General features: G+C 42.1%; 1 protein-coding gene across 1 annotated transcript; it reads left to right on the top strand.

The window, feature by feature from the left end:
- Positions 1 to 21: 21 nt before the first annotated feature.
- Positions 22 to 27211, top strand: snapin (SNAP associated protein). Its single transcript, XM_036145620.1, has 4 exons — positions 22 to 179; positions 353 to 399; positions 15013 to 15131; positions 25871 to 27211. Exons 1-4 carry the CDS (start codon positions 64 to 66, stop codon positions 25976 to 25978), a joined length of 390 nt encoding a protein of 129 aa, XP_036001513.1. The 5' UTR covers positions 22 to 63; the 3' UTR covers positions 25979 to 27211.

The following is a 27211-nucleotide window of genomic DNA, read 5'->3' as shown; positions in this document are numbered from 1 at the left end:
TAGTAGTCTAAAAAGCGTCACCATCACGTGGCTTCCTGGCTGCTTTTCTGCTATTTGAGGGGAATGGCTGCTGTTGCTGTGGTGGAAGCTTCGCCCGGTGCCGATCCTGTAGCTGAAGGGCTACTCGAGCTTATAAAACCAGCGATCCAGCAGCTGGATTTACACGTGCACTCAGTCAGGTAAATTAGATTATAGATCAGAACCCGTTACGTTCAACTATCCGATTGTCACGTGACATGTCAATTAAAAAAAACTCAGAGTGACTGTAGGCCTACGCGATAGGTGCTCGTCTTTCGTTCTTTTCAGCATTTAATTTTCTTGTGGATTATTTTCAAAATTGTGTTTTTTGCAGAGAAAGCCAGGTGGAACTAAGAGAGCATATAGACAACTTGGCCACAGGTAAGTTAATCATTTAGTTTACTTTGATTTTTAAAATCAAATTAAAAACTGTTTAAAAGTTTATAGCCACATTATATGCTTAAAAAAGACGAAAAACCTCTTGATCATGATAAAATAAGGTTATATACACCAAGCCATGTTTTTATTGTCCTTTTTGTGGATAAATATAGCCCCATAATATTAGCAGATATAAACAGACATGGCGCCATCTACCGAGAATATTGCAAGACTATCATAATGCCGGTTCGCTTAATTATCCTTTGTGGGGTCGCAAGGGGTGCAGGTGTCTATCTCCAGCTGTCAATGGGCGAGAGGCGGTGTACACCCTGGACAGGTCGCCAGTCCACTGCAGGGCAACGCAGAGAGACAAATAGGACAAAAAAAAAAAAAAATACATTCGCGCACACGCCTAAGAACAATTTAGAGTGGCCAATTAACAGTCATATATTTTGGACTGTGGGAGGAAGCCCAAGAACCCATGCATGCACACGGAGAATATACAAACTCCGTGTAGAAAGGCCTAGGGCAAGGGTAGGACTTGATCACAGGACCTTCTTGCTGCATGGCAACAGCACTACCCACTACACCACTGTGCAACCTGGTTTGCTTAATTAATAAATCAAAATTAAATAATGCCAGCCTGAGCATGACGATTTGCAATGCCTCGTAGTAAAGCAGCAGCTCGGCGTGTTCGAAGACCAACTGTTTATTAATCAAATAAGCCGATGTACAGCAACTTTAAGAGTCTCATATCAGAACATTTATTCACATCAGTCAACTCTCCCGTCACATTTGAGCCTCAGCAGATTTAGTATGGGGGTATTATTGCAGCAATATTATTTGCTAATGAGTGTGCAAAGTTGTGTGCCTGTATCTCAATTTGTGTGTGTGCTTGTCGGATTTGAAAATGTGTAAATAAATGTGTGAGATTTGTGTGTCTATACGAAAATGTGTAAAACTTGTGTGTGTGTGTGTGTGTGTGTGTGTGTGTGTGTGTGTGTGTGTGTGTGTGTGTGTGTGTGTGTGTGTGTGTGTGTGTGTGTGTGTGTGTATAATCTGGTTTGCGAATGTGTAAAAAAAAAAAAAATCTACAAATCTGTATTCAGATCTGCAAATGTGTAGATAAATCTGTAAACACACTCAAATGTCTGAATTATTTTCGATTCAAGACCCAGAAATACAGACAAATCATTGGTTACTTATAACTCAAGCGGCTTCTCCATTGGCTCTCTTTACACATGTGATTTTTACTACACTTCTGCCGTGAGAGATCCACAAATTCGTAATAGGATTTGTATGTGTAACAGACGGGTTTGCGTGCCCTGAACTAAGACTCACATACTGCCTTTTCTGGCTACGGGAGTTCACATGACTCTCACCTGGACAATGAAAGATGGCTGATAACAGCAAGATGGATTGGACATTTGAGGCTACGGATAATCCACGGGTAAGCAACGTTTAGTTAAAACAAACCAAGAAAGAAATGCAATTCAACATATTTATAATGTAATACAAATGTGAAGTTGTCATGGATAGGCTAATTTTAGATAGTGACGCTAATGCACAGGACTAATAGCTACCAGTTGTTGGCTCTCTCACTCTTTTAAGAGGAGCAATCACAAAATGTATGACTGTATGACATCCCTTGTGAATTTGGTGTAATTATTAAGTGACCCAGTGTTACCTATGACACCCATATGTTGCAACTTAAAATATGGCAAATACATTTTCCAACGTTGGTCCAGGGCTCATTGGATTAGATTTTTCACTCTAACACAGCTAATTCAAATGAATTGGTCGTTATCAAGCTCTGCAGAGCTTGATGTTGAACTGTTCATTTAAATACCGGTGTGGTGCAACACCGGCCCTTGAGGGCCAGGGTTGCTTGGCCCTTGGTGAAGCATCCGTGCCCACTTAAATTAATTCCTGATTTTTCCTTGAGGAATTTATTCTATTCCATTCTAAATCTGACATTACTTCACCGTCTCCAGTCATATCTGCTTCTATAAACACCTGTCTGTGCTTTTGTGCGCCAGTAAGGTGTGTGATCTCTACACAAATGGTAAATGACTTGTACTTGTATAGCACTTTAACTAGTCTGACGACCTCCAAAGCGCTTCACACTACAATTTAGTCATTCACCCATTCACTCCCTGATGGTGGTGAGCTATGTTAGTAGCTACAGCTGCCCTGGAGTAGACTGACAGAGGCTGCCATACACCGGCGCCACTGGGCCCTCTGACCACCCCCAGCAGGCAATGCGGGTGAAGCGTCTTGCCCAAGGACACAACGGCGAAGACGGTCAGAGCAGGGGATCGCACTCGCAACCCGAGCAGCGCGCTTGCACTCTGAGAAGGATGCAAGTACCCGATTCGATCCCAACTGCCTGCACTCTGGGTCCCTGAGCAAGACCCTCAACCCCCAACTGCTCCCCGGGCGCCCTACAGTGGCAGCCCACTGCTCCCCAATGGGGATGGGTTAAATGCAGAGAAAAGGGGGGTTCGTGGCCGAGTAGTTAGAGCAGCGCGCTTGCACGAAGAGAAGGATGCAAGTACCCGGTTCGATCCCCAGCGCCGGCACTCTGGGTCCCCGAGCAAGACCCTTAACCCCTGACTGCTCTCCAGGCACCGCACAGTGGCAGCCCACAGCTCCCCAAGGGGATGGGTTAAGATGCAGAAGTGAATTTCTCCATTGTGAGATCAATAAAGTTCAATTATTATTATTATTATTATTATTATTATTATATGCAGGAAGACCTCCCTAACATCTGCACCACTGTCGCAGAGGTTTCAAGATTTACCTGAGCAATAATTTGGATTTGAGCATTGAGGCCTGCAGTGTGAATATAGCCTGAAACATACAGGACAGTGGGCCCAAGACCAATGTTGGAAAACACCGGGCTAATAATCTACATCTTTCATTAGCTGTACAGTTAGTTGGTGGATCAATTATATTTAATGAAGAAACAATCTTTTCTGTATTAGGAAGGGAATTAAATGGGCTCCTATATTAACAGTATACCATGCATTAGTATGTTTAGGAGTTCTCAAATTTGTTTATATAATGCTGTACTGTAAGAGAGTATGTTAAACTAACGTCTAAGTTTTTCTGTTTGACAGGTGTTATTACGCGGCAGCATTCTTGAGAGGATGCATTCTCGACTGCTCTATATTTTAAACCACAGACCATTCGATTTGGACTGCATGGAATTTGTGTGCACTCAAGGCCTTGTCTTCTGCAGTGCCATTTCAAGTAACATTGACATTCCAGTGTGAATAATGGACATGCTCTCTGAACTGTGTGGGTTGATCAGGGATGAAAAGGAGCATGGTCAAAATCTCCAGTCAAATCCTTTGGTTCAAATGGCCACAGATCGTGCTGGACGTCCCAAAATTAATATTAGCCAAGAGTACCTTCAGTATGTTCATCGAATATCCTAATCTGTCACAACTATTGCAAGCTTGTTGGGAGGGTTGATGCATACAATCTATAGAAGACATTCAGAAAACAACACGTCTGTGACCTCACTGTGTAGTCAAATGACAGACAATGAGTTGGATTCCATGGTTGCAGTCAGACATAAATGATGAAAGAGGCCCTTAAATCCAGGGGTTATTTGTTTCATTGGGAATGGGTAAGGGCTGCAATGCACCGAGTGGACACCATAAGTGAGCTGACAAGACTGACTTCCATGGGATGTGTTGTAAGATGCACATGTTCTGTTACATTCTCAATCAATTATTCAGTATCCACTACATAATCAGTATATATTCAACGGTTTATTGATAGTAAATATTAGTTACTGAGTGGACAAGGTTGTAGATTCTGTGGGAATGATACTGATTTCTGCTCACAATTTCACTATGAAGTGTACCAGTGAATTTTATAAAAGCACAAATGTGCTTTGTGTAAATACACAATGGTCAGCAATCTCAAATAATTAGCAGTCTTAAGGTGGTTTTATATACATCAAATATCAAAACTTCATACACAAATTGACATATTTCAAGTGTTTTTTTACATTTAAATTATTTTAACTTGCACTTAAGATCAATTAAAAAATACAAATAGGATGGTGTGGCATGTAGGCAATCAGTCTGTGGCTTTGCTGAGCTATTATTGAAGTCCAGGTTGCTCAGATTGCAGCATTTAGCTTTTCTGTGTTGTTAGGTCTGGTGTCTTGCACCTTCCTCTTCTCAGTACCCTATAGATCCTCTATGGGGTTTAGTTTCGGTGAGCTTGCTGGCCAATCAATCACAGGAATACCAGGGTCCTTAAACCTGGAATTTGTACTTTTGTTGGTGTTTGCAAGTGGCAAATTCTGCTGGAAGATGAAATCTGCATCTCCATTAAGCTGGTCAACTTCTCTGATTTTGGACCTGAGAAAGCACAGTGGGCCAACATCAGCAGATGACATGGCTCCACAAAGCACCACTGACTGGAAAACTTTATACTGGACCTCAAGCAAGTCTGGATTACGGGAGGAGAGGTGCAGGTCCTAGTACCTAAAGTACTAGGACCTGGTTTAAGCCGCAGACTAATTGCCTCTATAACACCCCATCCTTTCTGTGGTCATTTTTTTTTATTGGTCTTAAGTAATAATTTTTGGGGGGATATTGGATTTTGGGTTTTCATTAGCTGTAAGTTCTAATCATCACAATAAATTAAAATAAACACTTGAAATAAATCTTTGTATAATAAGTCTATTTTCCCGTTTTTGAACTGAATTACTTAAAAATTATTTTTGATATTTCAGTTTACTAAGTTGAAAATGTACACTCAAATGGCCATTTTTCGTCAGTCAACCGTTAGCTGTCGCATCGTCATGGGCTGTTTTTTCGGTAGCTTACTAGTGATTTCTCAATGAGAGAAGTGTTTTTGCTTTCTCAAAGCTTTGAACACTGTGTGTGTTTGGGTCCTCTCGGAATCTATCACACACAGCAGGAAACATGTTCTTTATCTACAATCTCTCCTTCCAAGGGGATCGGCCAGGGTAACAAAAAATCACTTTTTTCCGCCTCACACCACAAGAAGTTCAGACACCATGTCGTTTGCAAACATCTGACAATCAGACCTTTGTTGGCTTTGATCTTAAGGGGGAGATCGGGGTGAAAATCGGCCTGTTATGGGTACCTGCTTTAAGTAACCAATAGCAACATACATTTTGTGCTTTTAGCATTTAATGTTATATTGAAGTGAGTTGCATCGTTCATTAAAACTACATATTAAAACTGCTTGTGAGAAAACACCTTTTTAAAAAGGTCTGCCTTTTTTTCAGGAGGAAAGACTTTGGAGAGATGTCTACATGGCAGTAACCCATGTCTTCTACACTGTTCTCCACACTTTGGAAGATGAAGGACATCTTGATCTGTCAAATGAACTTCACTTGTTCAGCTGCCATTATGTCTTAATCTCAAGACTGCAGTTGTTACTTGATGTGTTCAGTGATGGGTAGGACAACTAGCCACTAAAATCATAACTGAACTTGTCACCTAACCAAATGTGGGAAATGGGACAAATGCTGTGTCCTGTTCCAGACCCTGATGCCCCTAATGTACGTAAGATGAATATTTTTGTATTATATTTTTATATACTATTAAGTATTTTTTTATTGTTAAGTTAAATTTAAACAAAATTAGTTTGTGTTACTTTAATGTAAATAAATGGTGGACTGTTAGATAAATGTTTATTAGAATAGGACTAAAGAGGATTAAGCAGCCCAAATGTTATACTAACTAGGGCTGTGTTAAATAATCGATTTTTCAATTGTGAATCGATTCTCATATTGATTCCTAAAGATCGATTCGTATAACCAAAGACCGATTTAAAAAAAACAAAAAAAAAAAACATAAGGCCGCATATGCCATGTCACACTATAAACTCATCAGCAACAAGAAGTATTATATCGATTTGTTGTCTTTGTATTTGACAAACTAAGGCTGAATCATATTGCCTAATGAAGTAGTCTGGAGTTGTCTGCTACAGTTCTCTTTCAAGGTATTAAGCTCCTGCCCCCATTGCAAGCAAAGTGTAAGACTCTGGAATGACCTGGAAATTTCAAACCTTTTTCCAGGCTTTAAAAAAATGTGTATGAATGTGGATATAAACAGCATGCAAAAATATATAAAAAAATGATTATTGTTTGTGTAAAAGCTCAGGATTATATGTGTGTGAGATATGAAAAAATGAACAATAAAACTTGTGACTTTAATTAAATGTAAAATTTATTAATGTATATGTAAATGCTTAATACCATTTCTATCTTTATTTAGGAGGCAAAAAAATATTTCGAGATGAAATATTTATTTATTTACCCATTGTGTAAACATCAGGGCGATATGATTTGTGATTTAGACCATTGTTGGCCAGAGTTTATGATTTTATGGCACTATGATGTTATTATTCCAATTCTGAAAAGTGCTTGTAAAATAGAGAGATATCCCCCTCTGCTAAAGTTAAGTTTATTTTCTGTGATACATGTGAGGTTACAGTATTGAACTAAGACGAAATAAATAAAAAGGTCTACCATCAGGACACTGATCATGCAAACACTTCATAACTTTGGTCATAACTGAATGTGGCCTTCTGAGTTCTTTCTTTAAATGTCTAAAAGAGTCTGTTACACTATTTTAGATAACATCTGGACTTATGGTCAATAGATAGCACAGTGATGGTTGCATCACATCTAACCTCATTATGAACTGCGTCTTCAGGAAGTGAAACCATTCTCATGCCAAGCGCTGCCTGGCAATAACCTTAGCTTCTCCTCTCCTTTTGGAGTCAGAGTTGCTGGAGAGGAAAGGACATAAAGCTGAAAACACTGCCATTTGCAAGTGACCGTACATGGTGCATTTGAAAACCTCTGCTTTTCCCTGAAAAGACGTGGAAAAGATCTCTAAACAATAAAAGATAGTTACAACTATCCTTTATTGTGTGTCAAAAGTATGTTATGCTTGCTATTCAGTTCTACTCATGGATAAAACTCTGCTCCAATGCAAAACACTGTACTAAATTTAGCCTGGCATATTTCCAGCATTCAATTCAATTTTATTTATATAGCGCCAATTCATGATACATGTCATCTCAAGGCCCATTACAAAGTCAAATTCAATCAAATTATTCAGATTGGTCATAATGTTTCCTATCTAAGGAAACCCAGTAGATTGCATCAAGTCTTGACAAGAACCATTCACTCATGAGCGTAATTATAATACAATAATACACATACATCCGAAGATGCTTCTCCTTCATTCACCCTGAGTGAATGTAGCCTTGGCCAGGAGGAATCAATGTCATCAGGTGGCATCCACCGTTCACTGGCTGTTTCGACCCTGAACCACAACAGCCTCCCGGTGGTGGGTCGGCAGTGATGGCCAAGTCACTGCCCATCTCCTCCTCCTGGCTTCCAGCTAACCTCCTCCCTCCTACTCCATAACCAACATGAGGCCTTTTCCGCTGCCTCCCCATCCTGCGAGCTGCAACCTTTCTTTCCCTCCCTCCCAGCCCAATGGCTGTGAACATTCTCCATACCGACTGGGCAGGGAACCCTCGACAACCGACCTCGACTGGGAACAACCATGACTGCCATCCCTTCTCTCTGCACTCATTTAGAAGGTCTTGATACTTCCCACTTTTCCTTTCAAAGGCCTGTTCACACCCCTCTTCCCATGGGACTGTTAGTTCAATAAGGATGATCTTCTTCGCTTCTTCCGACCACAGTACCACATCTGGCCTCAGGGATGTCTGGACAAACTGTGGGAACTTCAACCTTCCCCCCAGGTCAACCTTCATTTCCCAGGATTGGGCCTTTTGCAGTAGACTAGGTTTTGCTGTAACTGTGGTTGGTGGCTTTTCCCCTTCCCTTACAAATTGGATTAATGTTACCTTTGGATGTTTTTGCCGTTTCGTCTTCCTCTCCTGCTCTAAGGTATTTGCAAGTGTCATGAGCACCTTGTGATGGCGCCACCTGTATCTTCCTTGGGCAAGTGCAATTTTACACCCAGACAGGATATGCGCCATGGTCCCTTTCTCCCCGCAGAGCCTGCACAGTGGGCTCTCAGAAAGTCCCCACCTATGTAAATTTGCTGGGGTCGGGAGTGTGTCATACACTGATCGCAGTAAGAAGGAAATACGAAACGGCTCCAGCCTCCACAGCTCTGCCCAAGTAATCTTACGCTTGGGGAGGTCCCACTTGGTCCAGGCTCCTTGGGAAGACAGCGCCACAGCCTTTGACCTTCGCCCTTCCTCCTCCATACTTCTAATCTCCTCCTGAATCATTGCTCTTCTGTCCCTGGTTCCGGCCTTACTCCACTGTTGAAAATGGGATGTTCCAAGACCCTGTCTTCCTGTGCATGGTGCCCCAATGATGTCACAGATCTTCAGCATACTTTCTGCCTGTGCGACCGTTGACTCAGCTCCCCACTTGCGGCCGGATCTTGTGACGATCCCTGCATGTCTAACTTGGTCATCGTGGGAGTCTCTGTAGGTCATGACGGCTCTGCACTTGGCAATTTTAAACTCCTCCACCAATGATGTCAGAGGAAGTTGGAGTTGTCCTGATCTTATATACAGGCCTACTGACGTGAAGCTTGGAGGAATTCCCAGCCACTTCCGGAGATACTTGTTGACTTTCCTCTCCATCCCTTCCACGCTTGTCATCGGGGCCTCATACACAGTCAGTAACCATGTGAGCCTTGGCAACAGCCCATATTGATAGAGCCACGCCTTAAATTTCCCTGGAAGTCCTGACTTTTCGATCCTCCTCAACTATTCCTCTGTCTGCTTCTCTGTATTGCCAATGTTGTTTCGATCGGCCAGTGAGCTATCAAACCACTTTCCGAGACACTTAATTGGGTTTTCCTCCACCGATGGAATCACTTCCCCTTGCACATGCAGCCTAAACTTGTTGGTCACCTTCCCATTTCTGATCACCATGCTTCGGATTTCTTTAATTAAAATATTAAACTCTTAAAGAGTTGACCAGGCTGTCATCATCCCAGGTTCTTTTGCTGAATAATGTGGTGTTTCTATTGTGGACTTCCGTAGTAATAAAAAGACTCTTCAAACCGGAACGAAATTTTACCACATTTAATCTAAAAAGCAGTGGGATGTTTACAGCTTCAGTACTGGGCTCTCATACACAACAATGCGTCGGGCAGATTTCCGGATGCCAGAGAGAGCCCTGTTCATTCCTCACACCACTGTTGTAGTACTCGAGTCCGAGACTCGAACTCGAGTCCGAGTCATTAGCTAAATTTAGAGACTCGTGACTTGACTTGGACTTGAGCACTGATGACTCGAACTTGGACTCGGACTCCCACATTTAGATCATTCTGACTCGGAAATTGAGAAAAAGACTCTACTTTTTTATATCATTAGGCTATAAATTTAATATGTCATTAGAATATTATTTGGTGTATGATTTTAATATCTAAATGGCGTACCGCGCACGTGACGTCACCATCTTATGAGCAACGCCCCTTGCCGCTAAGGTTGGGCAAACAGTGTGAGAGCGCACGTAGCAACCAGCCATTACACAACTTTTACAACAGATACAACTATATGACCAACTTTTCCGCTTCACAAGAGGATGTCCAGGCACCCATTTTACTGGTAGAACTATGGAACAACATACCAACGTTCAGCTCAAACGATGGCTTGAGTGTCGAGAGCTTAGAAACACTGGAAAACGGGCCGAGTTGATAGAAAGGTAAGTCGATGTTTTTCTTCTGCTCGGCGTTCATGGCATCATCGGCCGTTTTTTTTCTGTTTGTAGTCACCGTCCAGGAATCGGTATAAATTGTCCGGCCCGCCGAACAACTTAGTCCGGTCCGGTGGCCAAATGCATTATCATTATTCAATGGCTGTATCTCCCTGCTGCATCGACCGGTCTGCACCAGATTTGTTGTGAGTCATGGGGGAGGGCTGCCGAACGCGTTTGTGTGAATCGCCCGGTGGACGGGCGAGGAAAATGCGTGACAGCATCTGCGGTGGCGGGCGGGCTGGCCGGAGCCACGGCGGTGGCCAATAGGCCAGAGCGCGCTTGGCTGCGAGGGCCGATCGACGCCGCTTGCGGCTTTAACATCCTTCATATGCGGCCTATCAGCGTACCTCGAGTCGCTGTTGCACGTTCCATAACAACAATGTTTAAAAACCATGGTCTTAGACTTGGAAAAAGCAGTCGTTTTACTGAGTAAAACCAAGGGTAACTACAGCGAAAGAGTGGAGGAAAACGCATATTTGCCCTACATGTACCACGTGATATGACGTCACGTTCTAAAAATAGCTCGCTCGCGGAACGCCATTATTAGTGCAATGGAATGTTACTGCTTCATGTCATACATTACGGCATGTTCCTACAACGAACTTGGATCAATAGTGACTCGACTCGGACTTGACTCGGATGAGTAGTGGACTCGACTCGGATTTTTTTTTTAATGACTTGGACTTGACTTGGACTTGAACACTGGAGACTCGAGCCTGGACTCGGACTCGAGGCATAGTGACTTGACTACAACACTGCCTCACACAGACATTTGGTACACCCATTCAGAGGCGTGCCCAGTATGATATCAGTCAGTGGCGGCTGGCCCATAGGGGGCGCTCGGGCGCTGCCCTCCCTAGATGTGGAGGGGAAAAGTCAAAATGTATATAAATTTTAAAAGTATTATTAATGTCAGTTTTTACTTAATAGTACGTGGCTACATGTAATAAGAATTATTAAAACACTTCTACTAATTGACTATATCAATTGACTCTCATTTAACAGTGCATTTCCAACAACAGAACGTATAATTTCTCTTCTTCTACACTTGTGGGGCTGTCACTCAAGGGGCCCTGCAAGTGTAGCGAAATAACCAATCATATACTGTTGCTAGGGAAGATTTATAAATATTTGGCCAATCAGCATCGCCAAAATGAATGGCTTTGGGGCTCCTGGAGTCATAGCCCTAGCTGCACAGTGATAGGTGCATTTCACGCGTGACGTCACGAGCTACATCCGCGCTACATCCGGGTCACAGTGGTTGGCAAAAACAGTACTGTTTTCGCTTACCAGCGCGACAGAACGGGTGAATTAGAGCGTACTTTTAGTTTATTTTTGAAATCTAAACAATGCCTACGACTTGTTGTGCTCCCGGTTGCACACAGAGGCATTCTAAATCGTCGGATGTACGTTTCTTTTGTTTACCGAAGGACGAAGAAAGAAGAAAGAAATGGATAATTTCAATGAAAAGGATGCAGGCAGACAATCCCAATTGACTGTGGGAGCTATCATACCACGACAGAATTTGCAGTCTACACTTCATCTCCGGTAAATACAACTTAATTTTACACTAGTCATTGTTCTACTTAAATATATATCCTAATTTTTTATTTGTATAATGATTTAAGTCAAGACGTAAACGTTTGTTTCGTAATAATATACGTACATGTACAATGTATGCAAACCCTCTGGCATGAGTCTGTGAAAAGGATTAATAAAACAAAACCACCAAAATAATCCTTTGTAAACAATGTTTTTTTTTATTAATTAAGTGCTTATTGTGGAATCGTAGTAATTTTCCGACTTTTAATTTAAATGCATGTACTGGGTTAGGGAAATCTATTGGCCAGCCCCACCAAGATTTGTTTTCACCAGCCGCCACTGCTATCAGTGTTCCGTTCATCACATTGGTGGAGAACACAATGATCCCAGCTCTGCTTCAGGAGAAGCTCTCCCAGCTGACTTTGCCTGGCTCCACCTGCAGGTGGATCATAGACATTATATACGTAGACGCGTCATTGGGCGGGTTCTGCCTATGCTGCGATTCGTCTGAGCATCCGCCATCTTAAATGTGGCAAATCTGCAGTTACTCAGTCACTTAAACAGTATCAGAGGGACTTTAATATATAAATATACTTTGTATTCGGAGTATTTTTGTTTTTGTAATATTACAAGTTTATTTTCGTATCCCTTTTGCTTCATTCTCCTGAATTTATTCTCCTAAAGAATAATATTTAAAATAATCTAACCTGTCCCTATTACTCCAGGAGTGAAATAATTCTGCAAACTGTGACTATTCTGGAAATGTTCCCTCTTAATTCTCATAACATTACCACTTTTGTGTTTTTTTTTTGTGTTTTTTTTTTTTACTTAATGAGGGACTAGGACTTTTTTTCTCATTATTAATTTTACCTCTTTAATACTCCCCCAAAAAGTCTGTTCCTAAAGGTTCACATGTGACACGGTTTTATGAAATAATGAAGACCACAATGTTTAGATTTAACAAATTGATCCTTATATTCATAACACATACACACACACACATATATATATATAGCCTGTGTTGCCACTTTGCAGCTTTAGTGTGTCGAGTTTTGCAACATGGTGCAGCCTTAGTTTATAGAAGGCAGATACAAGTAGTGAAATCAGCCAGAATACATTTCCATGCAGCACAGGAATGAGGCATCTTCTCTGATCCACATTCCATACAACAGAACTTAACTTTTTTCTGCCACATACAATATGGCGGTGACGTTCATGTGCGAACCTGCGCCCTATGACGCGTCTACTTATATGTCTGTGCAGGTGGATTACAGACTTCCTGTCTGACAGGAACCAGCATGTGAAGCTGGGAAAACATGTCTCTGACTCGCAGCTCATCAGCACTGGTTCCCCCCCAGGGCTGTGTTCTTTCTTCTCGGCTCTTCTCCCTGTACACCAACAGCTGCACCTCCAGTCATCAGTCTGTCAAGCTCCTGAAGTTTGCAGACGACACTACTATCATTGGACTTATCTCTGATGGTGACGAGTCCGCCGACAGGTTGGGAGACTGACCATCTGGCGACCTGGTACAGGGAGAATAACCTGGAGCTCAACGCTCTAAGAACAGTGGAGATGGTTGTGGACTTCAGGAAGAACTCAGCCTTAGCTACCCCCATCACCCTCTGTGACTCTACAATTGACATTGTGGAGTCTTTCCATTTCCTGGGAACTATCATCTCCAAGGACCTAAAGTGGGAGCTGAACATCAACTCACTCACCAAGAAAGCCCAGCAGAGGATGGACTTCCTGAAGAAGGCAGCTGAAGAAATTCAACCTGCTAAGGACAATGATGGTGCACTTCTACTCCTCCATCATTGAGTCCATCCTCACCTCCTCCATCACCATCTGGTACGCTGGTGCCAAGGACAAGGGCAGACTGCAGCATGTCAACCGGTCTGCAGAGAAGTTGATTTGCTGCAATCTTCCATCTCTCCAGGACCTGTACGCATCCAGGACTGAGGCGTGCAGGAAGATTGGGGCTGATCCCTCGTACCCCAGTCACAAAATATTTCAGATACTTCCCTCTGGCAGGAGGCTGCGGTCCATCAGGACCAAAACTTCATGCCACAAGAACAGTTTTTTCCCACCCGCTACCAGCCTTTTCAACAAGGCCAAGAGCCGCCCGTGACACTTGACACAGTGCCTCTCTCCCTGCCCTGTTCAGGACCTACAAGCTACACCAACGTAGCATCTCCAAACCTTCTGCGATACATTAACGGACAGTCTACTGTGTATATAGCACTAGATTCTGTGTGTGTGTGTGTGTATATATATATATATATATATATATATATATATATATATATATATATATATATATATATATATATATATATATATATATATATATATATATATGCAAGCTGCCGGGATTCCATTGCTCTCAATTTTGCAAGTGACATGTAACCAATGCTTTGTCTGTATTTCTGGGTCTTGGAGCAAAAATACTTCAGACATTAGTGTCTCTGTGTGTGTTTGCAGATTGATCTACATATTTGCAGATCTTGGCATACATTTGCTTATAGATCTACACATTTGCGGATCTTAGCACACATTTCAGATCTTAGCACACATTTGAAAACTGGGTTAGACACAAGTTGTTTTACACATTTGTAGATCCTCGTACAGACACACAAATCTCACATATTCACAGATTTATTTACACATTTTCAAATCCGACTGCACACTGCACACACACAAATCGAGATAGACACCCAACTCTCCATGCACATTTGCAAATAATATTGCTACAATAATACCCCCATAGTTTAGCATCCGCTTCCATGTACACCAACATTCATACTGTATTTCCAGCGGCATTCCAGTCTTTTCCCTCTTGGGCTCATATTTTTTTGCCATTTTTCTTTCTTACTAGATCTTGGAACATTCTTCATTATTTCGCTCGGAGATGCTATTAGCCATTATCCACTTCCTTGTTTTAACCCCTGCTGCGCATGTACAGTACTTTCGTTAAAATCGTAAATAAACACGATAAGCTTTATTTACTAACAAATTGAGCAAAAACAAAGTATAAAACACCAAAATAACAACTAACACGGCAGCAGGAAGTGGTAATCTTTCATAAAAACTTTTGTATGCAACCCGAGTGAGCTAATGACGTATAAATCTAAAAGAAAGTCAAATAACGTGGCTATGCACCTATAAAATCACACTATCACAGTTTGATTTTTGTAAACATTTATTAAAGCGCCAGTATACAATCATACCGTTTTATGAACATAACAAAACAAACTAAGCAATTGAACAGAGCTTGTGTAATGATTATATTTGTTGTGTGTGCTTCACAGAGTTATACCGGATAAATGAACACCAGAAGGTTGCGCTAGACCTGGATCCTTATGTGAAGAAGCTACTTAATGCGAGGCGTAGAGTAGTGCTTGTCAACAATATTCTACAGAATGCTCAGGTTAGTTGCTGACTTTTTGATTTGGTCCTTTTTTCTTGACTGACTAAACCACATCCATACACAACGACACATAGGATCAACAGTGATTAGAAATGTTTAGTAATTGTTTTTCTGAACTCCCAAAAGAAATGTGAAACTTTTTCTCTCCAGTCAAATTTAGTTGTTACATTGGTATAGTAGGTGTAGCATAAACTGACAGCTATATGAAGTTCATGCTGTCTCAGTAGCATACATTTGTTTTATCAGCCATACAATTCCTTGATTTAGGAATTTACCTATCAAACCAGTGTACAACTGTTTTTTTTTTATGTTGGTATTACACCTCAACTAATGAATCTTCCTGTGAGATTAACGTGCACTTTATTTTGATTAGCTGCATGAACTCCTGATTTATTTATCTACTTTGTTGAGCCGATATTATACCCTAATTTTAGAAATATTTTGTCAGGTTACCATACATTGTGTAACCTGGTGCAACAGTGACTCAGGAGGAAGGAATTTGTCCTGTAACCACATGTTGTCGATTCGAACCCTTGCTCTGTCTGTCAAGTGTCCTTGGGCAAGACACTTCATCTGCCTTGCTGGCACCAATTGTATGGCAGCTCTTCTCTGTCTGCCACAGGGCAGCTGTGGCTACAGTGTAGCTTACCACTGTCATTCACAACCAGTCTCGGTTTGAATGTGTGAATGATTGTAGGATGAAGCCACTTGTAATCCACAGATTTAATAGAAAGTTAAAAGTGCAAGCCATTTACTGTAATCGGCTGTATGTAAAGTTGTCAAAACAAATTATATCTTGACATAATCTATACTAAAAGTCCTTTTATTATTAGATATTTCAATAAATACTGACAACATTCATTCTTTAAGATGTCCCCCAAGTCAAATTTAACTTTTTCCTTAATAACATTGTAATGTTCTCAGACAGGACTTATTGATCTGAGCGGTTTCTTCCACAGATCAGCCACAGGATTTACCTTTTCACTTGGCATGTTGCATACTCAAGGATTGACTACTGTTTTGTGTATAATGGGGAACAAAATGGGGTTAACTGCAGAATAGGTCAAAGATTTCTCTAACTCTGGAGTTTACTTTACATTAAATAACATAAATGGGGGAGTGGTGGCCTACTAGTAGCTTACTCCCAAGCCTTGAAGGCTGGAAGTACTTGGTTCAAACCACACAGGCTGGCACTATTGGAACTTTTCCGTCGCCTCTATTTATCCCGCATCACTCTACTTTTCCTGCCTGAGCTCTGCTGTACTGTACCGCTTTTGGTTCTCAACAGACCCAGTAACGTGGTGGCTTTAAGCCTCCCCCTCCCCCCTTCTGTTTTGCGCCTGACAAGGGCGTAACTTTGGGTCTAATATTGGGGGAGGGGGGGGGGGGGTTAAGCTGTCTGCCTATTTATTTATTTAATCTTTTACTTTAGTAAAAGGATTCAGGCTGATTTAAAGTTCCTTTTTATTATAGATGAATAATGCTTGTATTGTAAATTTATTATTTTGAATGTAGTTGCAACTGTGTACTTGGACAGTAAATTTCTAATGTGTTAGAGAACTTGCAAGACTGTAGCGCCTTCCACTCATTTGATTTCATTATCTATGAAAACATTAAAAAACATTGAAGCTTAATTCTTGCATCACTGTATTGATGTCAATAAACTACACACAGTAAACGTCTTGGGACAATCTATGAAAGCAACACATCAAAAAAACAATGTTACAGGCTGGAGGGCAGATTGTACCTTGGTTCTGAACAAACAAAATTATGTAAAAACAAAATTAGACTTCTTCCGTAAGCGGAAGAAGACGGACGGACGGACTTTCCTGTTCGGCAACCTTAAAAGTGCCTTGATTTTTCATAAAATTGTGTTATCATTGTGACAGCACCTTCTTACACTTTAGTCCAGCCCATCCATTCCAAAATATAATAAGTTGACTTTCTTAAATCTTGGTCAAATTATAAGCTTTATCTTAATTTCTCTTAATCATATTGAGAACTTTGCAATCGTTTGACTATAATTTATTCCTTAAATATGTTGCTTTCTTTATGAAACTGTTCTGTTTTACTGCATCTTTCCAGCCCATCCGTCTTCTTAAGAAGAATTTTAATTTGCCCTGCCAAAATTAATAAATCTAGTCTGTTGTTCTCATTTGAACATTGGATTAGGCCTATTTAACGTAATCTTTACTATTAAAAGCTTTCTGTGGAGAAAAAGATTTGAACTTGATGTGTTTAAAATATAACAGACCTCTTCCTGGACCTTTCTTGAACTCTCATCTTTTGTCCTAATTTACAAGTACTAATTATAGTACTTGTCCCATCACTTAGTACTTATAAGTACTAATTTTAGTTATTAATTGAATGCATAAAATGTCTATTAACTTGAGGCAAACTGTATACTTGTTGTTTAATGAGTAGTTTAATATTACATGTTACATGTATTCAAGGAAATAAAACAGTTAACTAGATAATGATACGTGTAGAACTGGATTGTAGAATTTGCCTTTGCATTTGAAACACAATGTGATGATTAGATGGACCTTCTAATGTGTTGAGCTACTTTATGATTAAGTAGTTTTTGATTGAAGGACTACATATTAATGATGTAAATTCAACTACAAGCTCACAGAGAGGGATCTATATGTACTTTCTATCATTGCCAGCCAAACCATTTAACTTAGTTCAGCCTCAGATAAAAGTCCCTCTGCTTTCAGTCCCTCCTCATGATCGTGAGGTTAACTCGGTTAGAGTTAACCTCCATTTCATGTCTTTGTGTGAACATAGGTAATCGCCTTTAGACATTCTTGCACTGTTCATATTTTTTGTTTTAATTTATGATTTATTTATAATGATGCTTCCAAGGCAGTCTGATCCTATGCACAACACACACCAGCGGTAAAATTGTGGTCCGTGTCCAGGCACATTCATATATATATATATATATATATATATATATATATATATATATATATATATATATATATATATATATATATAAATAAGAGAGAGAGAGAGAATTTTGATTTATCCTCTTTTTACAAGGTGAGGAAGTTGGCCAACAATGAAAAAAATTTCGCCTATTCACTTTTTAGCGCTCTTTTCCATCCTTACCTCATCTCTCACCAGCAATGGCATCCACAGCACAGCGGCAAACTCTAGGTGGAGAAAGTTTAGGCAGTGGAGGGTGGGTCACATTACCAGATGGTTAAACATGCTGTTATTTAGATAGGAAAATTAAAATAAAGAATAAAAATCAAGAAGTCATTCATGAAAATATCTTTGTAAAATGCAATGATGTTACTTAGGAAGAATTATGTGAGAAACAGTTATAAAATGTAAAGAAATCATTATAAATAAAAACGTAAAACATGAAAAAACAACAAAATATGAACAGTGCAAGAATGTCAATTTTTTTTCTGAGGACAAAATAATCCATCAGATATCTGGATCATAGATCAGGCTGTTCATCGTGCTCTACTCAACAAGCACCGTACTACCTAATGAGTAGAATAAAAAAAACCCAGCTAGGAGCACAGTGTGTAGTAGAGTACGGAGCATTGGAAAGTCCCATATGGGTCCCTGAGCAATTGGGCTCCCCAGTTGCCACACAGTGGCAGCCCACTGCTCTCTAAAGGATGGGTTTTATGCAGAGGGGCAAAATTGTGTATCTTACAATGACCATAAAGATTATTATTGTTATTAATAATATTCAAATGGGAGACAGAGGAAATCCTTTTGGAGATTAAATACTGGCACATTGAATTATCCAACTTTTATAAAGGAATTGACGATAGATTTTAACCTGTATTTGCAGGACAATATTAATGGAAAAACGAACCCCAGTATTGTATGGGATGCAGCCAAAGCTGTGGTTCTCAAATGTTTTATGTTGTACCATCTTTGAAAAATGAAAATATTTCAGGCCCTCCATCCTACCGAATTGGATCGAAATTATACGTTTTTTTTTCTTTGATACGTTGAAGCTCTCACCCTGAATATTATCTAGAATCGATTTACATTTTATAACAGTCATGGCGGCTGGCAGTTGAGTGGACGCTGGCGTGATTTCTGGCGCCGCTACTCTCCGACAGCTGTGCTCTACAATTTTTGTGAATAATTTCATGGACTAAATGAACAATCCTCCCCAACCCAACGCTTGGAGCTACTCTGAAACTTTGTTACGGATACTCTTCATGCTTCGTCAAGTTTCGGCAAAAGTGTAAGCTTGCCTGCCTCTCTATCCAGCCCTTCGACCCTCCGGACCAGCTGCTGCTACAAATGATGTGGCCTCCACAGATTTTCACCTGGACCGTAATAATCCTGATCTTCATGCTGCCTCTTCTCCGTCCTGGATTTGGTCTAATCCAGTACACCGCAACAGAGCTCCTCCGCATCCGCTCACTTGACTGAACCTCCGCCGGCATCTTTAAACCTCTACCCTGATATTGCTCTCCTACCCCGCCGGAAATACACACACCGCGGATCTCGCCGACTCTTCCATCCCAGCGACTCCAAACCTGTTAAATCCTACTGGTCCACAACTCGCCGCTCTCAACGTAAATCCCATCGGACTGTGAACCACAGCGTGCTAGCCAGCCCAGCTAGGTCGGCTAAGCCTCCAGTCAAACTCCAAAACATCACCCTCAACTTCGGTCTCCTCAATATCCGCTCGCTTACAAACAAGGGTCACCTCGTCCAAGATATCCTTGTTGACCGTGAACTGGACTTTCTCATTCTTACGGAAACTTGGCAACAGCCTAATAACTATTCACAACTAAATGACTCCACTCCACCTAGGTGTTTGTTTACCTTTGCCAGCCCCGCGTGACGCGCCGAGGAGGCGGTCTCGCGGTACTCTACAACGAGAAATGGAAAGTGGTTCCCGTCACTGTGCCGTCGTACAGCTCATTTGAATCCCTGTCCTGTACACTCTCTGGCCCTACACCTACCATTGTTGCGGCCGTCTATCGCCCCCCCCCAAGCCACACAGTGACTTTTTAAATGAACTAACAGATCTTCTAACCCTCCTCTCCTCTCTCTCACCCAATGTAATATTGGTGGGGGATTTTAATATTCACATGGACAATTTTAACCTTCCCCTAGCCAGAGATTTCCTATCTTGTCTGGACAATTTTGGTTTTGATCAGTTTTCAAATTTTCCAACACACTCTAAAGGTCATACTCTTGACCTAATTTGTTGCTCTGGTCTCACCCCCTCTAACTGTTCAGCTGAGGATCTTCACATATCTGATCATTTCCTCCTTTTATTCAGCATTTCCCCTCGTCTCTTTACAGCAAAGACCCCACGGCTCCTTTCATACCGGAACATTAAGAACATTGACTTGGACACTCTCTCGTCACACATCCTAAGAACTTTAATCCTGGATCCTTCTTCCTCACCAGATGAACTGACATCTCAATACAATAACTGCTTAAATGACATTTTGAACCTCCTTGCCCCAACAAAATCCCGGACTGTCACCTTTTCCCACTCCGCCCCCTGGTTTACCCCTGAACTCCGGACCATGAAGGCTAAGTGCCGTCAACTTGAAAGACTTAAAAAGAAAACCGGTTTAACAATTCACAGCGAAATGTATATAACTCAGATAACTCAATATAAAGAACTAATCACTAAAACTAAATCCACTTACTATTCCAACCTGATCTGCTCACACGAAGGTAATTCTCGGACTCTGTTTTTGGTGTTTAACAATATTTTCAAATCCCCAGCTTCTCTTCCTCCCCACCTATGCTCAACTGACGCCTGCAATTCGATTATGCAGTTTTTCAATGATAAAATCAAAATAATTCACCAGTGCCTGCCTCCTATCCTGTCACCCCCTTCCCCTATAACCCCTTCACCCTGCCAACGTTTTTGCAGCTTTCATCTACCAACCCTCTCCGATATTTCTGATTTTATCAACAAATCTAAATCTTCCACCTGCCCACTTGATCCCATTCCGTCTGCCCTGGTCAAATCCTGCCTCCACGCTCTTCTCCCCTTCATAACTGCCATCATTCACTCCTCTCTTGGTTCTGGAATTGTTCCATCTCTTTTCAAAACTACTATTATCACTCCTATTGTGAAGAAACCTGGACTAGATCCCAACAATTACAATAATCTCAGGCCAATTTCAAATTTACCTTTTTATTTCAAAAATATTGGAAAAAACAGTCGCTTCTCAACTTAATTCTCACTTAACTCACAACAACCTTTATGAACAGTTCCAATCTGGCTTCCGTCCCCGTCATAGCACTGAAACCGCCCTCTTAAAAATAATCAATGATCTTTTAATAGCAGCTGACTGGTCTAATTTCCATCCTCATTCTTCTTGATCTAAGTGCAGCCTTCGACACAGTTTCACACTCTACCCTACTCCATCGACTTTATACAATTGGCATCACTCACACTCCCCTAGCCTGGTTTCAATCCTATCTTTCTGGCCGCACTCAGTTTGTTCAGATTAAGTCATATCGTTCCAACTCCTCTCCAGTTACCACCGGTGTTCCCATAGGCTCTGTTCTAGGACCCCTACTTTTTATCATCTACATTCTCCCCCTTGGCAATATCTTTAGGAAATTCAACATCAATTTTCACTGTTATGCGGATGACACCCAGCTCTATCTTTCTTGTACACCAAACTCTTCATTCCCACCTCCTTCATTAATCTCCTGCTTAACCGAAATAAAATCCTGGTTCACCTCCAACTTTCTTAAATTGAATAATGACAAGACCGAAATCCTCTTAGTGGGAACAAAATCTAATTTATCCAAAGCTGACAGTTTCTCCCTTTCATTTGACAACTCCATAATTTCCCCCTCACCTCAGGTCAAGAGTCTGGGTGTCATCCTTGATAGTACCATGTCCTTCTCCTCTCACATTAACAACCTTACCCGCTCCGCTTACTTTCACTTACGCAATATCAATCGCCTTCGCCCCTCTCTCTCCACTAGCTCCACCTGCACTCTTGTTCATAGTCTGGTCACTTCCCGCATTGATTACTGTAATTCTCTTCTTTTCGGTCTTCCTTCCTCAAAAATCCATTCACAAAATTCAGTCAGTACAAAACTCAGCAGCTCGCATCATTTCTAGAGCCCCTTCTTTTCATCACATCACCCCAGTCCTGCAGCAGCTCCACTGGCTACCTGTGAAGTATAGAATTCAGTTCAAAATCCTCCTACTTACTTTTAAAGTTATTCACAATCTCTCCCCTCCATACCTTTCTGATTTACTTCAAATTTCTACTCCCTCCCGCATACTTAGATCTTCTTCTACCACTCACTTAGTTGTTCCTTCAGCCCGTCTTAAAACCATGGGGAGCAGAGCTTTTTCACGTTCTGCGCCCACACTCTGGAATTCTCTCCCCCCTGACATCTGCAATACCGAGTCTTTACCCGTGTTCAAATCCAAACTCAAAACCCACATGTTCAAGATTGCCTTTTCATTATGATTTTATATTACTTTCCTCTGTGTAATTTGTGTTGTTTCTTTTAATTATGACGACTGCTTTTACCATTTTATTGTTTTTACATGTACAGTGACCTTGAGTGTTTTGAAAGCCGCTTGAAATAAAATGTATTATTATTAGTTAAACACATTTGGTAAAACTAGGGGTGAGTATTGCTAAGAAACCCACAATCCATCCACCCTCTTCCGCTTTTCCGGGGTCGGGTCGCGGGGGGTAGCAGCTTCAGTAGGGAGGCCCAGACATGCCTTAACCCAGCCACTTGGGCCAGCTCCCCCGGGGGAATCCCAAGGTCTCCCTCTGAGTCTCCTCCCGGTGGGATGAGCCCAGAACACCTCACCAGGGAGGCGTCTAGGAAGCATCCTAACCAGATGCCCGAGCCACCTCAACTGGCTCCTGTCAACGTAGAGGAGCAGTGGCTCTACTCTGAGTCCTCCCCAGATGACTGAGCTCCTCACCCTATCTCCAAGGGAGAGCCCAGACACGCTACAGAGAAAACTCATTTTGGCCGCTTGTATCCAGGATCTCGTTCTTTCGGTCATGACCCAAAGCTCATGACCATAGATGAGGGTAGGAATGTAGATCGACTGGTAAATCAAGAGCTTTGCCTTTTTGCTCAGCTCTCTCTTTGCCCAAACGGACCGGTACAGCGTCCGCTTCACAGCAGATGCAGCACCAATCCGCCTGTCGAACTCCTTCTCTATCGTCCCCTCATACGTGAAGAAGACCCCAAGATACTTCCAACTCCTCCACTAGGGGTCTCCTCTCGGTGGGATGTGCCCAGAACACCTCACCAGGGAGGCATCCTAACCAGATGCCCGAGCCACCTCAACTGGCTCCTGTCAACGTAGAGGAGCAGTGGCTCTACTCTGAGTCCTCCCCAGATGACTGAGCTCCTCACCCCATCTCCAAGGATGAGCCCAGACACGCTACGGAGAAAACTCATTTCCGCTGCTTGTATCCGGGATCTAATTTTTTCGGTCATGACCCAAAGCTCATGACCATAGATGAGGGTAGGAATGGAGATCCACTGGTAAATCGAGAGCTTTGCCTTTTGGAGCGCTCTTTACCCAAACCGCTTGTCAACCTCCTGCTCCATCTTCCCCTCATTCATGAACAAGACCCCAAGATACTTAAACTCCTCCACTAGGGGCAGCACATCCTCCCTAACCCAGAGAAGGCACTCTACCCTTTTCCGGCTCAAGACCATGGTCTTGAGCTTCAGACTGAGTTGTGAACCACTCCAGTGAGAGCTTTAGATCATGCCCTGATGAAGCCAGTAGAACCACGTCATTCGCGAATAGCAGAGACGTGATCCTAAGGCCACCAAAATGGATCCCCTCAACACCTTGGCTGCACCTCAAAATTCTGTCCATAAAAGTTATGAACAGAATCGGTAACAAAGGGCAACCTTGGCGGAGTCCAACTCTCACTGGAAATTAGTCCGACTTACTGCTGGCAATGCAAACCAAACTCTGACACCAGTCATACAGAGACCTAACAGCCCTTATTAGAGGGCCTGGTACTCCATACCCCCAGAGTACCAGGCCCCCATAGGATCCCCAGAGGGACACAGTCGAATGCCTTCTCCAGATCCCCAAAGCACATGTAGATTGGTTGAGCAAACTCCCACACCCCCTCCAGGATCCTGTTGAGGGTATAGAGCTGATCCAGTGTTCCACAGCCAGGACGAAAACCACACTGCTCTTCCTGAATCCAAAATTAGACTATCTGACGGACCCTCCTTTCCAGAACCCCGGATTAGACCTTACTATGGTGGCTTAGGAGAGTGATTCCTCTGTAGTTGGAAAATACCCTCCAGTTCTCCTTTTTAAATAGGGTGACCACCACCCCAGTCAGCCAATCCAAGAGAGCTGCCCCCGATGTCCACGCAATGTTGCAGAGTCGCATTAACCAACACAGCCCTACAACATCCAGAGCCTTAAGGTATTGGGGCATTGCCACCAAGGAGCTTTTTAACCACCTCGGTGACCTCAGCACCAGAGGTGGAAGAACCCAACCGGGAGTCCTCAGGCTCTGCTTCCTCAATGGAAGATGTGTTGGTGGGATTAAGGAGGTCTTCGAAGTATTCTGCTCAGCGATACACGATGACCCGAGTCGAGGTCAGCATCACGCCACCCCCACTATAAACAGTGTTGATACTGCACTGCATCCGCCTGCTGAGACTCCGGTTAGTGGACCAGAATCACCTCGAAGCCGTACGGCAGTCTTTCTCCATGGCCTCTCCAAACTCTTCCCATGCCCGAGTTTTTGCCTCAGTGACAAGTCAAGTCACCCGTCTTCATCCCTCGTTGCCTTTCTCGTGCCTGCCTGCAACTCTCCCTGCTGTGCTGCTGGCTCATCCTCAACCCCAGCGCTCTTTCGCCTTCTCAGGAGGTTACCTGGCTCTCAGAGTCTGCCTGGCTCTACAGCACTGCACCCGCAGCTCTCCAGCTCCCGTCCAGCCTCCTGCTCCTACCATCACCACCCTACTGCTCCAGCCTGGTATAAAGTGTTGGTCACATTCTCCACTAACCTCAACCTCCAATAAAAGCTCTTTTTTAAGCTGTTTGTGTGGCTGTGTTCGTGTTCGTCATACAATTCATGACACTTCCGGAGGCCCACAGGCCAATAAAGCCCGATAGGACTCCTTCTTCAGCTTGACAGCTTCCCTCACTGCTGGTGTCCACCAGCGTGTTTGAGGGTTGCCCCCGCGACATGCACCGACAACATTGTGGCCACAGCTCCGACTAGCCCCCTCAACAATAGAGACACGGAACATGGTCCACTCAGACTCAATGTCCCCCACCTCCCTCGGGACAAGTTCAAAGCTCCGTCTCACGGGGGAGTCTGCTAGATGTTCCCAGCAGACCCTTACAATACATTTGGGCTTGCCAGGTCTGACCGTCTTCCTCCCCACATGGCCATTCTGACTAAAAAGTAATGTTAATGCAGCCATATTAAGGAGGACCTGATTTCACTGGATTTCAAATTTGAGCTTTGGCCAACTGAAATACATTTCCCCTCATCACTAAACAGTCCAATTTAACTAAAGCAATGCCATAATATCCGCAATAGCTACTATAAGTATGGCTATCACACATTACCAAAAGTTATTTCTACTACTTTTAACTTCAGTCTTTCCTTTCTGATGAACTCCTGTATCTTCTCCTTGTTATTATTATGAAAGTAGGTAACTATTCAAGGTGCTGCAAAGGTAGACTTTAAACAATAAAGCACAGTCTGTTCTTAATGCTCTGTTTTCAGGAACGCCTGAGGAGGCTAAACCACAATGTGGCCAAGGAGACAGCACGAAGGAAGACCATGCTTGAAGCATCTGGAGTGTTCACCCCCCGCTCTCCTAGTAGACCATGAGCATGGTTCCACTCTGCATGGCATCGTGACCTGTCAGAGGGCATGAAACACTAACACAGGAAGCACAAGTGCCCAGAGAGCCCATCTCACTAGAATATTCAGTTATGTGTTTGTTCTAGATGTCTCGCATTGTTTTGTCCTGAATTAAAAAAGTATGTTTAAAATTAACACAGAATAGCATGATCTATAACAGTTATTTAAAACTCTTAAGGTTTTGCATTCTGCTAATATTTGAAAAATGTTTCCTATTATAGTGTCCGTGTTTTCATTAAAATGCATACATTTTGTTGAGTTTTGGGAAGCACCAGATTTTGGATTCTAATTTAAGTCCTATTCTGATGAGATTAGTTCTACCTAGGGACTACATGTGATTTGTAATAATTGCCAAGAGTGTTTGTGTTGTTAATCCCGGGTGCATCAGCCATGTCCATAATTTGTGGAGTAAAAATTACCCCACAAATGACCTACTATATTTTGCTGAATTCTGATGTCCTGCTATAATAAGACAGAACTAGTGATTTGGACATGTGATTTGGACAGAAATGATATGTGATTATGTGTTTTTTGTTTCATGGGTGCAATTTAATTGACTTTGGCTTAGAATGGAGGCTGCATTGGAGTGTTTAGAAAACCTTTTGGGTCCCAGGCTGGCAAAACCCTATTGGACCATAATGTACAGCATCAAAAAGAAAAGGTTGAAGAGAAGGCACAATATCTGATGCCAATGGTAGATCACATGCTTTGATCTGTGCAGTAAGAATCATTTTCTTCTTTTTGTAGCCTTCTGTTATATAGCAGCTAACATACACAATATGAGCGGATAATACGCGTCACGTTAACATATCCTGGATATGTCCATAAATTTCAGCAAAATCTTGAGGCTTCGCTTGTCCCATGAAAATGCACCACACAAAAAGGGGGTGGGGGGTAATTTATTACTTGGAGTCCCCAAGTAATGCTCATCCCTTGCAAATAGGGTTAATGACGATACATTTTTTTTAAAGTGCAGTTTGATTGCTATAGAATTGTGGTCTAGTATAGCCCTGTTCAAAATTTTTTTAGTTTTAATATGGAGTTTAATTAGTATAATAATCAGGGGTTCCTTTGAAACCATTGTTTCTTTATTGGTTGAGAGGGTTATGGAGTATAAATAGAGCATTTGACATTATAGCTGTCATGATTCATCGAATGATTTGAGGGCCTCAATAAATAAAATTTATCTTCGCAAAATTA

The sequence above is a fragment of the Fundulus heteroclitus genome, chromosome 13 (genome assembly GCF_011125445.2).
Source record: "Fundulus heteroclitus isolate FHET01 chromosome 13, MU-UCD_Fhet_4.1, whole genome shotgun sequence".
Taxonomy (NCBI): Eukaryota; Metazoa; Chordata; class Actinopteri; order Cyprinodontiformes; family Fundulidae; genus Fundulus; species Fundulus heteroclitus.
Note: the sequence above shows the minus strand (reverse complement) of the source record. Positions and strands in the feature narration are given on the sequence as shown.

What these genes read in the sequence shown, in the direction of transcription:
- snapin (XM_036145620.1), top strand. Translation starts at nt 64, where the DNA reads ATGGCTGCTGTTGCTGTGGTGGAAGCTTCGCCCGGTGCCGATCCTGTA. An exon ending in TATAGACAACTTGGCCACAG is followed by an intron (nt 400 to 15,012) that starts GTAAGTTAATCA and finishes TGTGCTTCACAG; the next exon opens with AGTTATACCGGATAAATGAA. An exon ending in ATATTCTACAGAATGCTCAG is followed by an intron (nt 15,132 to 25,870) that starts GTTAGTTGCTGA and finishes CTCTGTTTTCAG; the next exon opens with GAACGCCTGAGGAGGCTAAA.